The sequence below is a fragment of the Oncorhynchus mykiss genome, chromosome 22, assembly GCF_057628025.1.
Source record: "Oncorhynchus mykiss isolate SJ-2025 chromosome 22, ASM5762802v1, whole genome shotgun sequence".
In the NCBI taxonomy this organism is placed as follows: Eukaryota; Metazoa; Chordata; class Actinopteri; order Salmoniformes; family Salmonidae; genus Oncorhynchus; species Oncorhynchus mykiss.
Window position 1 is genome coordinate 40482447 of NC_143043.1, and position 16812 is coordinate 40499258.

The 16812-nt window shown below is 40.9% G+C and overlaps 1 protein-coding gene across 2 annotated transcripts in view; it reads right to left on the reverse strand.

Annotated features, from left to right (window-relative positions):
- The window catches only part of LOC110502094 (low-density lipoprotein receptor-related protein 1B-like), a 225377-nt gene that overhangs the window by 83772 nt on the left and 124793 nt on the right, over window positions 1-16812 (reverse strand). For both annotated transcript variants that reach the window (XM_090216050.1, XM_090216049.1), the window contains exons 41-45: window positions 14782-14901; window positions 13707-13835; window positions 9348-9470; window positions 8982-9122; window positions 7303-7490 (exon numbers count right to left, since the gene is read on the reverse strand). In XM_090216050.1, the coding sequence (XP_090072176.1) occupies window positions 7303-7490; window positions 8982-9122; window positions 9348-9470; window positions 13707-13835; window positions 14782-14901 (701 nt within the window). The remainder of the gene's footprint in view (window positions 1-7302; window positions 7491-8981; window positions 9123-9347; window positions 9471-13706; window positions 13836-14781; window positions 14902-16812) is intronic.

The window sequence follows — 16812 nt, forward strand, 5'->3', positions numbered from 1 at the left end:
TGGGTTCAGTTACTTGGGCCGCAGAGAGGGGAGAGGTCAAGCTTGTCTTCATATGTAAACATATCTTTTAAACCATGTGAAGGGATGATTGAGGGGGAACCAATTATCTCTTGGCTCCACAATGTCTGTGTGCCAGTCACTGTGTCCCGTGAGCTTGTCCAGAATGGGAGTGTCTAAAATGACAATTGATATATATCCTAATGTCTTGGTACTATGTTGTACCAAGAACGAGAAGTAGAACCTCGTTTTAGGAGAGCAAACTGAACGATAATTTATAGCTAATGCTGTCTGGCTATGGGATACTCCTCTCTCAAGTAAAGTCTTCCTTTGTAATGTTCCTAAGATCTGTTTTTCGTCATGTGAGTTGAGACTGGTGTGTCTTGGCTATAAATGATACTAAGAACTGTTTTGTAAGCACTCTCAGATAATTCATTTATAGACACTGAATTGATCTGAGAGTCACAGGGTTGTGATGGAGCTCATATAATTAAAGATGGACTTTATGATAACTCTGACTTGTGTGTGGTTTGCTTTCATGATTTGGTAAATGCAGGAAATTTCCACTACACCCTAGATACAGCACCGACCAACCACAACTGCCAACTTCATCCAGCAACTGCCAGCTCAGACCCTACACCTTCCCCTACCCCAACACAAAGACACAAACACACAGTGAACCACTCCATCAGACCAACCATGACTGACTGATGATTGTTAAATGTTATTTGTTTGAATGCATTTGTTTTTTGTTTTCTGGGGAAATTGTTTGTTTTTCTTTTGATTTGATTAATTTAAGTTGGATTGATTATTTATTCTTTGAATGATTGATTATTTAGAAGTTGAACTACATTTTATTTGACATTTTAACATCTATTATATTTTGGAATTACCAAATAAATGGGATTTTTTTTTTACTGAGGGTAATAGCGGACGATATTGACACTCCCATTTCCTATATTTTCAATCTAAGCCTACTAGAAAGTGTGTGCCCTCAAGCCTGTAGGGAAGCAAAAGTAATTCCGCTACCCAAGAATAGTACAGCTCCCTTTACCGTTTCAAATTGCTAACCATAAAATTGTGTTTGACCAGATACAATGCTATTTTACTGTTAACAAATTGACAACAGACTTTCAGCACACTTATAGTGAAGGACATTCAACAAGCATGGCACTTACATAAATTGAAAATTGATGATAGGAAGATTGTGTGAGCTGTTTTGTTGGACTTGGTGCGGCTTTTGACATTATCGCTCATAGTCTGCTGATGGAAAAACGTGTGTTATGGCTTTACACCCCCTTGCTATATTTTGGATAAAGATAAATAAACAGATAAATAAATAAACAAAACAATAAACAGAACACAGAGGGTGTTCTTTAATGGAAGCCTCCCCAATATAATCCAGGTAGAATCAGGAATTCCCCACGACAGCTGTCTAGGCCCCTTACATGTAAAAATCTTTACTAATGCCATGCCCTGAGTAAAGCCAGTGTATATATGTATGTGGATGGCTCAACACTATACACATTTGCTACTACAGCGAGTGAAATCACTGCAGCACTTAAAGATCTGCAGTACGTTTCAGAATGGGTGGCAAGGAATAAGTACTATATATTAAAAAAAAAACTAAAAGCATTGTATTTGGGACAAATCATTCACTAAACCCTAAACCTGAACTAAACATTGTATTAAGTAATGTGGAAATTGAGCAAATTGACATGATTAAACTGCTTGGATTAACCCTGGATAGTAAACTGTCATGGTCATGTTGATACAACAGGAGCTAATATGGGGAGAAGTCTGTCCATAATAAATTGATGCACTACTTTTTTAACAACACTATCAATAAGGCAGGTCCTACAGGCTCTAGTTTTGTTGCACCTGGACTACTGTTCAGGCGTGTGTTCAGGTGCCACAAAGAGGGACCTCGGAAAATTACAATTGGCTCAGAACAGGGCAGCAAGGCTGGCCCATAAATGTACATGGACAGCTAACATGTATGTAGAGGAGAGATTGATTTCATCACTACTTGTTTTTGTAAGAAGTGTTGACATGCAGAGGTGTCTGTTCAAGCTACTAGCATACAGCTCATGCATACCCCACAAGACATGCCAGCAAAGGTCTGATTGGCAAATTATTGTATCAAATCAAATTTATTTATATAGCCCTTCATACATCAGCTGATATCTCAAAGTGCTGTACAGAAACCCAGCCTAAAACCCCAAACAGCAAGCAATGCAGGTGTAGAAGCACGGTGGCTAGGAAAAACTCCCTAGGAAGGCCAAAACCTAGGAAGAAACCTAGAGAGGAACCAGGCTATGTGGGGTGGCCAGTCCTCTTCTGGCTGTGCCGGGTGGAGATTATAACAGAACATGGCCAAGATGTTCAAATGTTCATAAATGACCAGCATGGTCCAATAATAATAATTTGTAATAATTTATAATTTGTTTATCAAGGTAGGCCAAATGCTTGCTGGCATCAATCAATCAAATGCCAAGGTGGCAACATGTCATACTCTTTTGTTCCAGACAGCATCAAATACTTTGGCTACACATACTGAGAGACTGGGGGTCGCTGCTATCTTCACTTGGATGATTTTTATGCATTTATCTCCAGTACATTGCAACTCCAACTCCATTTTGTTGCTCCCAGCCTATAGACAGAAACTAAAACAGCAAACGCCCATACTCAGGTCTGTTCAAAGCTGGTCTGACCAATCTGATTCCACGCTTCAAGACTGCTTCGATCACGTGGACTGGGATATGTTCCGGATGGCAGAGGACAACAACATTGATGTATATGCTGATTCAGTGAGCGAGTTTATTAGCAAGTGCATTGGTGATGTTGAACCCACGGTGACTATTAAAACCTTACCCAACCAGAAACTGTGCATTGATGGCAGCATTTGCGCAAAACTGAAAGCGCGAACCACTGCTTTTAATCATGGCAAGGCAACCGGAAACATGACCGAATATAAACAGTGTAGCCATTCCCTCCGCAAGCCAATCAAACAAGCGAAGCGTCAGTAAAGAGACAAAGTAGAGTCGCAATTCAACGGCTCAGACACGAGAGGTATGTGGCAGGGTCTACAGTCAATCACAGATTACAAAAAGAAGCCCCGTCGTGGACCATGATGTCTTGTTCCCAGACATACTAAACAGCTTCTTTGCTCGCTTTGAGTGCAATACAGTGCCACTGACATGGCCCGCTACCAAAACCTGCGGGCTCTCCTTCAACGCAGTCAACGTGAGTTAAACATTTCAACGTGTTAACCCTCGCAAGGCTGCCGGCCCAGACGGCATCCCTAGACGCGTCCTCCAAGCATGTGCAGACCAGCTGGCTGGTGTGTTTACGGACATATTCAATCAATTATTTTATTTTACCTTTATTTAACTAGGCAAGTCAGTTAAGAACAAATTTTTATTTACAATGACAGCCTAGGAACAGTGGGTTAACTACCTTGTTCAGGGGCAGAACAACAGATTTTTAACTTGTCAGCTCAGGGATTCGATCTAGCAACCTTTTGGTTACTGGCCCAATTCTCTCTAATAACCTGCCCAGAGACTGAGGTTGAACATTAGCCGGCTGGCTAAAAGCGACACTTTCACTGAAACGTTGAGTAATGTGCACTGTCCCTGTAAAAATAAAAATAAATCAACTCAAACTCAGAGATGAAAGATAAATTATTTTATAACTTAAAAAATGTTATTGGTCAAATATTTTGGGAAGCCTGGCTTCCCTTGGCATCCATGAATACACACCACTACCTGTTTAGAACAAGGCACTTAAGTAATACTGCAAAGAATGTGGCAAAGAAACTAACACTTGTCCTGAATAAAAATGGTTATGTTTGGGGCAAATCCAACACAACATATCACTGAGTACCACTCTTTATATTTTCAAGCATAGTGGTGGCTGAATAATGTTATGAGTATGCTTGTCATCGGCAAGGACTGGGGTGGTTTTTATGATGAAAAGAAAAAGAATACAGCTAAGCACATGCAAAATCCTAGAGGAAAACCTGGTTCAGTCTTCATTCCAACAGACACTGGGAGATGATTTCACCTTTAGGCAGGATAATAACCTAAAACAGAAGGCCAAATATACACTGGAGTTGCTTACCAAGATGATATTGAATGTCCCTGGGTGGCCTAGTTACAGTTTTGACTTAAATAGGCTTAATCTATGGCAAGACTTGAAAATTGATTTCTAGCAATGATCAACAACCAGCTTGAAAAGTGTAAAAAGAATAATGGGAAAATATTGTACAATACAGGCGTGCAAAGGCTCTTAGAGACCTACCCACAACGACTCAGCTGTAATCAAACCTTTTTTTGTAAGGGTATAATACAGTTGCCATGGAACTCAAGGTCTACAGGCCACATCAGGTCAGCAAGTCACATTGTGCAGGCTTGCAAAGTGATTCATAATTCCAATTGGAATTTAGCTTGTAACGTAGAAACGTATTTCTTGAACAATTACAAAACTCAACCTGCAATAAACAATGTTGGGAAATATGATAATGATGGGTGTGGTTTTAGTATCACATTGATTCGATTAGTTGTTTTGGTAGCCTAGCGGTTAGAGCGTTTGCAAGATCGAATCCCAGAGCCAAAAAGGTAAAAATCTGTTGTTCTGCCCCTGAACAAGGCAGTTAACTGAAAATAAGAATTTGTTCTTAACTGACTTGCCTAGTTACATAAAGGTAAAATAAAAACACAATTTGTTTCAGACCTCTGTAGGGTAAAACTAGGCCCTCAAAATGAGACCTTATGAAATGCGTATGACAGGGTGTCAAACTCATTCAATGTAGAGCCTAGTGTTTGCTGGGGTTTTTTCCCTTTCAATGAATACCTAGAAAATCAGGTGAGGGGAGTTCATTTATAATTAGTGACCTCAACTTATGAATCAAGTACAAGGAAGCGAAAACCCGGATCGAAAACCCGCAGACTCGGCCCTCCACGGAATGAGTTTGACACGTGGCGTACGGCATTGTGTTAAATAAAATAAACATTTTATGATAACATATTCACTTAGGATCTCACTTGGGGAAGTCCATAGGACTGAAAATGGATGAATGCAATTATTTGTTTCGTTTTACTTAACCCTTATTTTACCAGGTAAATTGACTGAACACATTCTAATTTAAAGCAACGAACTGAGGAATAGTTACACGGAAGAAGACGTGGGATGAATGAGCCAATTAGGGATGATGGGGATGATTAGGTGACCATGATGGTATGAAGGCCAGGACACCAGGGTTAACATCCCTACTCTTACGATAAGTGCCATTGGCTCTTTTGTGACCATAGAGAGTCAGGGCACCTGTTTAACATCCCATCCAAAAGACAGTACCCTATACAGGCCAATGTCCTTAATCACTGCCCTGGGGCATCGTGATATTATTTTAGACCAGAGCAAAGAGTGCCTCTTACTGGCCCTCCAACATCACTTTCAGGAGCATCTGGTCTCCCATCTAGGGACTGATCAGGACAACCCTGCTTAGCTTCAGAAGCAAGCCAGCAGTGGGACACAGAATGGTATGCTGCTGGCAATGCAACAGCAATGTCTCTGTCAATAACAAATACAATAATGGTTGATAACTCTATGATTCACTCAAAAGGCAAGGCATTCTGGGAAATATTTTAACAAGGTATTACACTAAGCAGTGTGTTAATTTGACACTCATTTCAGTGTGTATATGGTCCTACTCTTTCAGTGTTGATTTAATGTAATACTGGATAATTTGCTGTATAGCTCATCAATGTGCCAGTAGATCTACTCACAAAGTTACACACAAGACCAATAAAAACAGAGCGGAATCAGTATGGTGACATAAATGTCATAGCTCAAGAGCTAACAATTTTTTTTTATACAATTGGTGCAGTTCAGCAACTCCAGCCCAAAATAACTCAAAATGCTTATATCAGCTGTTACTGGCCCCTGCTTTAAGCCTCTCTGATCCAGAATTCCCAACCTTGAGGGCCTTTCTGCTGATCTATCTGTTCCGGCCTAGAGATGGATGAGCTAGCTACTAGGGGTCTTCATTGATGTGCTCTCTGGTCATACAGCTCTGCTCTGCTTTAGTATCTAGACAGCCAGGCCAGGGAAGACTGTTTTAGTCTGTCCTTCTTGGTCACTTTGTGATGCAGAGAGCATGGGGTAGGACAGGAGCAGGAGGGAAAGCCCAGAGTGAAGGTCAGGATGTGTTATTCTGATATCTCTGATGGCCGCGAGGTCACCTTGGTGGGTGGCCGTGCCCTGGATTCAGGCCAGACAGCAGACTAGCACAGTCACCCCGCTGAACACTCAGCAGAACTGTCCTTCTCTCTGGTTGCATCTCAGATGGCAACCTATTCCCTATATAGGGCCCATAGGACTGTGGTCAAAAGTAGTGCACTATATAACTGTCAGAATAATGTTGACTGCAGATGTAACTTGCAGATGTAAATGAGCTGTTAGCTAAATCAGCTGCAACGCATCACTTTTCACATCCGCGACTAATGTTTTGTTTTACATTATCCTTTAACCAAGCTCTTTGGTCCTTTAAAATCCTGCTGTATGTCAAATATTGTGTGCTATAGCATTGTTAAGTAGGACAAAACATCAATCTTTTAAACTTGTCTACTAAAACTACACATTTTTCATGGTGAGCAAACATTGTGCCTTTTCCTGTCCAAATATAGCTTGGAAAATAAATAAATGTTACTCTAGATGACAACATTATATGTTTGTATCCAACATCAGGGCTGTTTTTATAAAGAAGTTAAAGTCGTTTCCTTGCCACGATACTAACGAGTATCGCGATGCTGGTATCGTCCTGGCGATGCTGGTATCGTACCGGCCCTAATGATGATAGGATCCTACTGTACTGTGTGTATAACTTTGTCTTCCTATCTTGTGTGGGAAAGCCTAATATAGCCTCAGGCACGACATAATCATTTGAATCATGCACACTGAGATAATAATGTTGGCACTTTACTAGGTCCGTGTTATAGGCTTCTTAATACAAAACATTCAGAAAAAAACTAAATTAACTTGATTAAAGTCAGATTCTGCATGTACATATTTGAAACATTTCTATTGCTCTGGCTATATTATTATTGGTAATATCTGTAAGCCTTCCAGCGGGTGATGTCTGTCCAATTACAAATCTGTCTCTGGCTGAAATAAAGACGGGATATCTAGAATTCATAAAACCTTAGGAAAGACAGCCTAACCTTGATTATGATTCTGAATATATGATACATGTGCAGTTGTCCAAGCTACGCATCAAGGCCTGTTTAAGTCTGTGGTCATTCCTACCTTGTATCCAACAGGAAGATCCTGACAGTCCTGTGTACAGCCACTGACTCTGCGATTAAGACACTCGTTCACGTTGCAGTTCTTCTCATCGGACCGGTCTCCACAGTCGTCTTTCTTGTCACACAGAACCCCTTCAGAGATGCAGCGTCCATTGGAACACATGAAGAAGGAACCATTGCACAGACTCCCTGGAAGGTAATTTATAACTGTCAATGGTGAGTCAAAAAGCATTTACAATAGTAATCATTTAAACTGTATCTTGGTAAATGAGATTCATTTAGATTGATGATATTCTGAAAGTTTTACTCTTACTGTCTTTATATTTTCGCACTCCAAAAAATGCTGGGTGAAAAACAAACCAATTTTGGTAAATAATTTGCAGAATACACGTTGGGTTATTTAGACAAAGCCAGTTTGGCCACTCATTTTGGTTGCATTCTAAGACTCACCAGATCAGAGCAGAATACTTTAGGGGTGGCATAGTAGAGGCATGGATTTCAGAGAGTTGGTCACCCATAAGAGTAAATGTCATTCTGGTTCAACTGTCTGTTGTATTATCTGTTTGTTGAGTACTAACATGTTTACATTTGAGTCACTTAGCTGATGCTCTTATCCAGAGTGGTCTACAGAAGCAATTTGAATTAAGTGCATTGTTTAAGGGTATGTCGACAGACTTTTCACCTAGTTGGCTTGGGGATTTGAACCAGCAACGTTTTGGTTACTGGTCCAAAACTCTTAACCGATAGGCTACCTTCTGACCTTTAGTGAGGTATACCCAAGAGTATGAGTTCCTCAAGTGCCTGTGCATGTCCCAATGTTGGGAGAGTTACCACTTTGTCATATAATATTTAAATAATAATGTTATACATTTTATATAAGAATATGTCATGTGGCATGGCCTATTGGGGGTGTGGCTTTCAAATAGTTATTTTTGCCCATCCGTAATAGTAAATGTCATTCCTGTTCATCATGTTAAGTTTGTATTCATATACACTTAATAGCAATATTATTTAGACAAAGTGGTAACAGTCCCAACAGTGGGATATGCACAGGCACTTGAGAAACTCATACTTTTGTGTAAGACTCATTACTGCTTCAAAAGTGTCTTTGCTCAACATGTGTGGACAACACAAAAGAACATATGAAGCAGAATGACATTTACTATCACAGACGGGTTAAATAACTATCTGAAAGCCACGTCCCCAATAGGCCATGCCATATTACATATTCAACCCAGCATTGTTTTGTGTGGTTTCTATCCTCTCTTATAGTAGACTGCTGACAGTAATAGAGAGAGCCAAACAGCAGTAGACTAGAGTACCCGTGGCCAGTCAAACAGCAGTAGACTAGAGTACCCGCGACCAGTCAAACAGCAGTAGACTAGAGTTCCCGCGGCCAGTCAAACAGCAGTAGACTAGAGTACCCGCGGCCAGTCAAACAGCAGTAGACTAGAGTAGCCGCGGCCAGTCAAACAGCAGTAGAATATACTACCTGCGGCCAGACGGTACTAACAGCACAGAGTACAGTACAGCGGTAAACTACAATGCAGCAGTAAACTACACTACCTGCGGCCAGGCATTTGAACAGCAGTAAACTAGAGTAACTGTGGCCAGGCATTTGAACAGCAGTAAACTGCACTACCTGCGGCCAGGCATTTGAACAGCAGTAAACTACACTACCTGCGGCCAGGCATTTGAGGTTCAGGGGCAGCTCGTCAGATCGGTCAGGACAGTCTGGGCAGCCGTCACACTCCCATTGAGCACTGAGCAGGCAGCGACCATCCCCACAGCGAAACTCCTCAGGTCCACAGGGCCGGTACACTGCAGATACAGAAAAACAAAGAGAGAGCTGCAGCCTCACTAACTGACACTTACACAGGCCAACACATCATTGCAGATCCCAGATAGATTACTGAAAAGTCATTCTACTTCCAACTTACAGTAAGGTATTAATTAGTTAAATCTCTGTTATAACTTATTATAATGTTATAACTTAGTTATTACTCTATGGGCGGTATTAAAAGACAAAGCAACAAATCTACTTGCCACATTCAAGTGACTCGTCAGATCCATCACCACAGTCGTCATCATGGTCACAGACAAAACGCTGGGGAACGCAGGCTTCGTTGTGGCAAAGGAAGGAGTTGTCATCACATGTGTTGTTGGGTGCTGGAGGAGTGATAAATATGGTTGGAGTGTTACACTTGGAGTTGACAATATCATGGCACTCTAGAGCAGGGTTTCCCAAACATTTCCCCCCCCCCCAGGCTGTGTAGTGCTCGGGAAACAAACTAAACGCGCCCCAGGCCTTTTTCAGGAATTTGAATTGCGTCTTTAACACTTGTGTTACAAAAACAAATAAAGCGAAATTCCACTGCTGCTCTTTTACTGTATAATAATATGTGTTATATATTTCTTTACATATAATAGGTGCCATAAAAATCTTGAATTTCCTTACTACACGCAATACTGTACAAGCATTTCTGCATCTCACCAGTAGAAACAGGCCTTCTATGTTTCCTGGTTGTAAGCAAACCACAATCCCTGACTATTGTGTTTCCTACAGACTAATCCTGCTGCTGATTTCGATGATGATGACCTCGACACCAGCTTAAGTAGTACAGATCATGTAGACCCATTGTATGAAAGCTTTCAGCCGGGAACAAGCGCAACATCATCTGACTCGGAAGAGGAAAAGACTGCACAGGGCTAAGGTCATGGAGTGCATCTGCAAGACTAGCTGGCATTGCCCAACACAAGACAAGGTTCACCAGCTGAAGAACATTCAGGAACCTGCCTGGAACATTCAACCAACACAACATCCATCTTTAGTTAGACTGATGTTGTAGTATAATATAGAATGCCTAATATGCTCACAATTGAATTGTGGTATAGATATTGCTAGCTCTTGTACACATGTATATAATGGAGTTTGAAAAAAGGTTTAATAGAATATTTTTTTACAAGTGTACTAACCAGTGACTAAATGATTCCTACTGCATCAGAAACCAATAAATTGTTGACTTCAACTCCTGGATCAATTCATTGTAACTAGCTACAATATTCATGAAATGTATTTGGAAGTAACTAGCTACAATCTTACTGTTTAAACAAATGATGCAGGGAGTTGGTGTATCATTTCAACTTTCATTTGCTGGCAAGTAAAAATGTTTCAATAAAAAATATGATTATTCGGTCAATGTAGCAAATAAGTAGACATGGCTTGTATTCAATACAATGTTTATTTGCTCTGGAGATCAAGGTGAGTTTATACAGCAGTATGCAGGAACAGTTATGGCAATTTATGACATATATATAGTAGCAGAAAAATATACTACTAATGCTTATAATATACAGTTCCAGTCACAAAGGTGGACACACCTACTCATTCAAGGGTTTTTCTTTGTTTGTACAATTTTCTACATTGGAAATAATAGTGAAGACATCAAAACTATGAAGCTGGTTGAGAGCATGCCAAGAGTGTGCATTAAGAAGGAAAGACATTCCACAAATTAACTTTAAACAAGGCACACCTGTTAAGTGAAATGCATTCCAGGTGACTGTCCCATGAAGCTGGTTGAGAAAATGCCAGGAGTGTGCAAAGCTGTCATCAAGGCAAAGGGTGGCTACATTGAAGAATACGAATCACGAAAGCTTATATTGCTAGCTAGCTACCGACAGCAAAACAATTGACTAATTTGTCCTCCTGGTCCAGCTGGTCTAGGCTGACACCGCCAGTTGAGCTTGGAAGTTTTGAAAAACGTCTCCAGCACCCGTCTATCCATATGTGCAAAACTTTGATGGTCTGACACACACACACACACACACACACACACACACACACACACACACACACACACACACACACACACACACACACACACACACACACACACACACAGGGTCTGCACTGACCCTCTCCAGTAAGAAATGTCGGCAATCGAATTTGTTGCAGCACAAGCATTCCTCTTCCATCGGGATGGCTGGAGAGCACCGCATATGCACCACGAGTTGAAGTCTGACCGTGGCTCCCCATCGCTGCTTGCCGGCCTCACAGTTCTTGTTGTCTCTGTATCAATTCCTCTTCCGTTTATTGCAGCTGAAATGTAGGGCTGTATTTCCCTGTGTAAAATAATTTAAAAAACTTTGTCCAGCTCTTCTTGGTGAGAGGAATCATCAGAAGCAGTCATTGTAATTATTTAGCAATCTCAGACAGACAGTAACATAGCTCCCGTGATTCTATAGAAACTAGTACCGCCCCCATTTTGAAAAGCCTTCAAGGGTGGGAACATAATTGAACAAGGAAGTAGGGTTCTCATCAGGCAGAAATCTTTACAAAGCCAGGGAAAATGAGTCAATCTAGATACCCTGCAATTTTGTGGCAGATATGAGAATCGTTGAGTCCAATTGCTCTATTGAATAAGGACAACAATATATCCTCGCAATTGCAATTGACGAAACACAAATGCCACAACAATTGCTACAAAACATTACTCCATTTATTTATTTTTAGATCAGACAGCATACTCATTCAACCGATGGCGTCATTGGTCGATCTCTCCCAGCGCAAAAGTATAAATAATAATTATGTCCAAAACACTTTTCATAACTCATCATTTTAGAGGGAGACTGGAAAAACATCCCAAATAGTGTCTAGCGGTGAAATTTCCCTTTAACATTGACAAACAGTTAATTTGGTAAGTGTTCAGACCCGTTTACCTTTCCACATTTTGTTACGTTACAGCCCTATTCTAAAATGGATTCAATTGTTTTTTCCCCACATCAATCTACTAGGGTAAACAGACGTCCTCATTTTTGGTGGCCTGTCCCCGGCTGGAGCTGTCCCCAGAAATGTCCCTGTAGTTAACTGTGCATTAAAAACAGACCGCAAAGTGAAATATTTTACTTGGCAAGAAAGACCGGGCAGCAGAGCCTACCGGTTGACGTCTCAATCGCGTTGTGCTTGTTTAGGCCAACAGAGGGGCCTCAGAGCTTCGTTCACTCTTCTTCTTCTACTAACTACTTGCTCACGGTAGTTTTAGAGAAAACATCAGTGGAAAACTCGGCTAGAAGCTAGCAAGTATCAAGTGAATCCACGACATCACCATTCATGTAGATTCTACACACAATACCCCATGATGACAATAATAACGTTCTTTAGAAAATATATAAAAAAACTGAAATATAACATTTACATTACTATTCAGACCCTTTACTGTTGAAGCATATTTTGCAGCAACTATAGGTTTCAGTTTCATTGGTTATGAGTCTACAAGCTAGGCATTCTGGTATTTGGGAAGTTTATCCCATTCTTTTCTGTAGATCCTCTCAAGCTCTGTCAGGTTGGATGGGGAGCGTTGCTGCACAGCTTTTTTCAGGTCTCTCCAGAGCTGTTTGATCGGGATCAAGTCTGGGCTTTTGCTGGGCCACTCAAGGACATTCAGAGAGTTGTCTCGAAGCCACTCCTACATTGTCTTGCCTATGTGCTTAGAGTCGTTGTCCTGTTGGAAGGTGAACCTTCGCCCCAGTCTAAGGTCCTGAGCGCTCTGGAGACGATTTTCATCAAGGATCTCTCTGTACTTTGCTCCGTTCATCTTTCCCTCGATCCTGACTCGTCTCTCAGTCCCTGCCACTGAAAACATCCAAACAGCATGATGCTGCCACCCCCATGCTTCACCGAAGGGATTGTGCCAGGTTTCCTCCAGACGTGATGCGTGGCATTCAGTCCAAAGAGATCAACCTTGGTTTTATCAGAACAGAGAATCTTCTTTCTCATGGTCTGATAGTCCATTAGGTGCATTTTGGCAAACTCCAAGGCTGTCATGTGCCTTTTACTGAGGAATGGCTTCCATCTGACCCCTCTACCATAAAGCCCTGATTAGTGGAGTGCTGCAAAGATGGTTGTCCTTCTGGAAGGTTCTCCCATCTCCACAAATTAACTCTGAAGCTCTGTCAGAGTGACCATCAAGTTCTTGGTCACCTCCCAAACCATGGCCCTTCTCCCCAAATTGTGGCCAGCTCTAGGAAGAGTCTTGGTGGTTCCAAACCTCTTCCATTTAAGAATGAAGGAGGCCACTGTGTTCTTGGGGACCTTCAATGCTGCAGACATTTTTTAGCACCCTTCCCCAGATCTGTGCTCCGATACAATCCTGTCTCTGAGCTCTATGGACAATTCCTTCGATCTCATGGCTTGATTTTTGCTCTGACATGCACTGTCAACTGTGGGACCTTTATATAGACAGGTGTGTGCCTTTCCAAATTATGTCCAATCAATTGAAGGGGTCTGAATACCTTCTGAATGCACTGTAGATGACGCAACATCACACCAGCAGATAGAGCCACAGACAAGTCCACAGTACAGTCCTTACTATTTAACATTAATATGGAGGCTCATTGAAAACTTACCACATCCAGCTGCAGACAGTTCGTCGCTGCCATCAGGACAGTCTCTCTCCCCGTCACAGAGCCAGCGTTTAGGGACACAGGCGTAGGACCCAGGGCAGCTGAATAACCCTGGAGCACACGTTACCAAACCTGAGAGTCAATAGAGAGAAAGAGGCAGGTCAAACAAACTGCAGAATGGGCTAAGCTGAACTATAACCTAAGACAACTATGAATAACGTAAAGGATGGAAAAATTATCATATCCATTCCTGCCACTGACAGATCTAGGATCTTAATTTGATCACCCTGTTGCAGGATAACTTTCCTGCAATGCAGGATATGTACAACTTGTATAACTGTTTTAGTTTTAAAAATGCTTCTGAAGTTTGTAATTTCCACTTTGACAGTTCAGACTTGATTTTCCCTTACGAAAAACGTATCAACCCCTACAAAAAGGTCCATTAATTACAATAATCACATTTCCAGTTGCTGCAGGATTATTTTCCTGCTGTAGCAAACAGGGTCAAATTAATCTGTATATTCAAGCAGAGGACTATATCGTACAAGATCTGTTACGTTTTATGTGGACTCAGAGACAATACAAAGCCTCATACTGTGACAATAAAGGTAAGTACATTTGCTCAATAATGCTTGTCTGTTTAAAATGCACTTCCTTGCTTTTGATTGCAGTAGTGCAAGGAAAAAGCTTACGGCTATTTCATTCATATTGCCTTGACATTTCCATTACAATCCAATTATACCAATATTCTCGGCAAACATTTTATATTTATTGTTGTATGATTATTTATTTTTATTGGCAAATTCATTATTGTTACATCTCATTTACATGGTGAAATTGCTCTGCCTCTTGGCCTCACCACCCATCAAAGTATTTTCAATATGTCTCTAACTTAATTTCTGTGTTATCATTTCAATAGTCTAGAAACTAGTCTAAAACGTCTCCAACTGGTCTCAAAACAATGTTGTAATCAGGTTGTAATGCCAGCTGGGAATGGTCTCAGACTGGTCTCAAACTACATGTTTGAAATACATGCAATCTTCACCCAAAGTATAGCTATATGACCTTGGGTACTTACCACATATCTGCACACTCTCATCCAGTCCGTCCTCACAGTCGTTCTCTCCATCACACAGCCACTGCTTGGCGATGCATTTGTTCTTAGAACAGGCAAACTGGTTCCACAGGCAAGAGGAGTCTAAGGGAGAAGCACATTCATAATACCATGAATCAAAACACGTAAGTGAAAGAAAAACAGGACAAAAACAACAATACCCTGTAGTAGTAGAAGTCGCCCAGTTATTTTTAATCAAAGCACAACAAGTGTTTGGGTTACCATCTGCCCCTTAGCCTTTCTATTTCCAGAGAGGGTGACTGGAATTGGAGCCAAATAAAATATTTTGTGGGTGTTTTCTCCTCTTCAGTTTTTAATATAAACATTCCGTAGTGTTCCAAGGGGAGCTGACTGGTAAAAGATAATAATAATCAAAAGGCTGGAGCTTTACTTAGTGGAATTATGCAGCATAACACACATTGCAGTCATGGTAAGTAAAATGTGTTCTCAATAAAGCAGAAATTAGCAGTCAGTGCTAGTAAGAATAGACAAGTGCAAATGTTACACAGTACATGGTACAGGCCCGGTCTTGACTTCTGGCGTCTATTCATATATGCTTTTCCTATTAGGGTCACTACATTCCATGCTGAAAATCAACAGAAGCCTTATATTGTTGAACTGTACATAATCACAGATGCACAGATAGAGCTGGGGCGGTCATGCCATTTTGTCAGCCGATGATTGTCAAGCAAATCACTGCCGGTCTCACAGTAATTGACCGTTAAAGTCCGTAAACACATTTAGCATCTCCTGGCTTCCACGCATAACCTACGAGCCACTGACGCAGACCTTTGGAACATCTACATTTTAAAAAGTCTAATAAATCCATTTATTATAGCCTACACCATCACAATAAATTCATGATTAACTTCAAACAGGTCTAAAGAAACATGATGTGAAGAAAATGTAGTCAGAAGTACAGAATATCATACTCTGAGTTGTCCTTATGTTAGGCCATGATCTGGCCATGTCATACACTATGGCTGTGGGTTACACTCGCTTATTTAGCAGACAAGATTTGCTTTGAATTACATGCCATTATTTTATATTATTTTAAAGAATGAAGAATTCAATTGAACATAGCTCAAGAGAATAGAAAGGATATTTCCTTCAAACGATTTGAGGGAGTGTTCACATGCGAATATTCTGTGTTGAGTAGTTAACAAAGAAACAGTTCCTCCTATATGCTTAATTTATTTATTTATGCAACTTCAGTTGTGATACAAATGGGCTATATGTTTCGATTTTTAATACATTCTAAGGCTGCATGATGCGACTCTAATGAAAAAAAGTAGCATGAAAGGCTTTTTTTGCACACACTTCATCAGTTTCACATTCACAATTAAACAAGCACTTGATAATGCCTTGAATGTCCCGGCGGTATCTCCTTTGTGTGTCTGTAATGCCCCCTAAAAAAATCCATGCCTTGTGCGGCCAGTGGACGTTGTGCCCTTGGGCTGAATATAATAATAACAATTCCCTTCCCCCAGCTGTGTGGGCCGAAGCACCTCTCACTCACATGGCTCTCTCAGATCTCTCCCAATTCTTATTAGCCAATGCCCGTCACATGATTGGGTCCTACTCACAGGCTTCAAGTGATGACAGACATATCGAGGACGCAACTTCACGCGTCCATATTGAATTCCGAGGCGCATATTAAAGATGTTGGAAGAACTGTTCACATTTACTTTCCATCAGCCAAAAAGATGAGTAGCCCTAACGGACAGCAGCATTAGCCTATGTCTATCTACTATCCCCCATAGTACAAAAGCTAACCTCTTCTATTCTGTGCAGAGAAATAAATATCCTAAACATAGTCTGGGACAGTTGTGGGATGCTATAGATCCCAAATTAATACAACCACAAGCATTAAAACATTGCTTAAAACCAATTATGCTGATGCAACAGTTCAGAAAGTTTAGCTTAAAATGTTGATCAACTATTAGGCTATTTTTTCACATAATAAGCACAGCAAAGTGCACACGGCAGTACAGT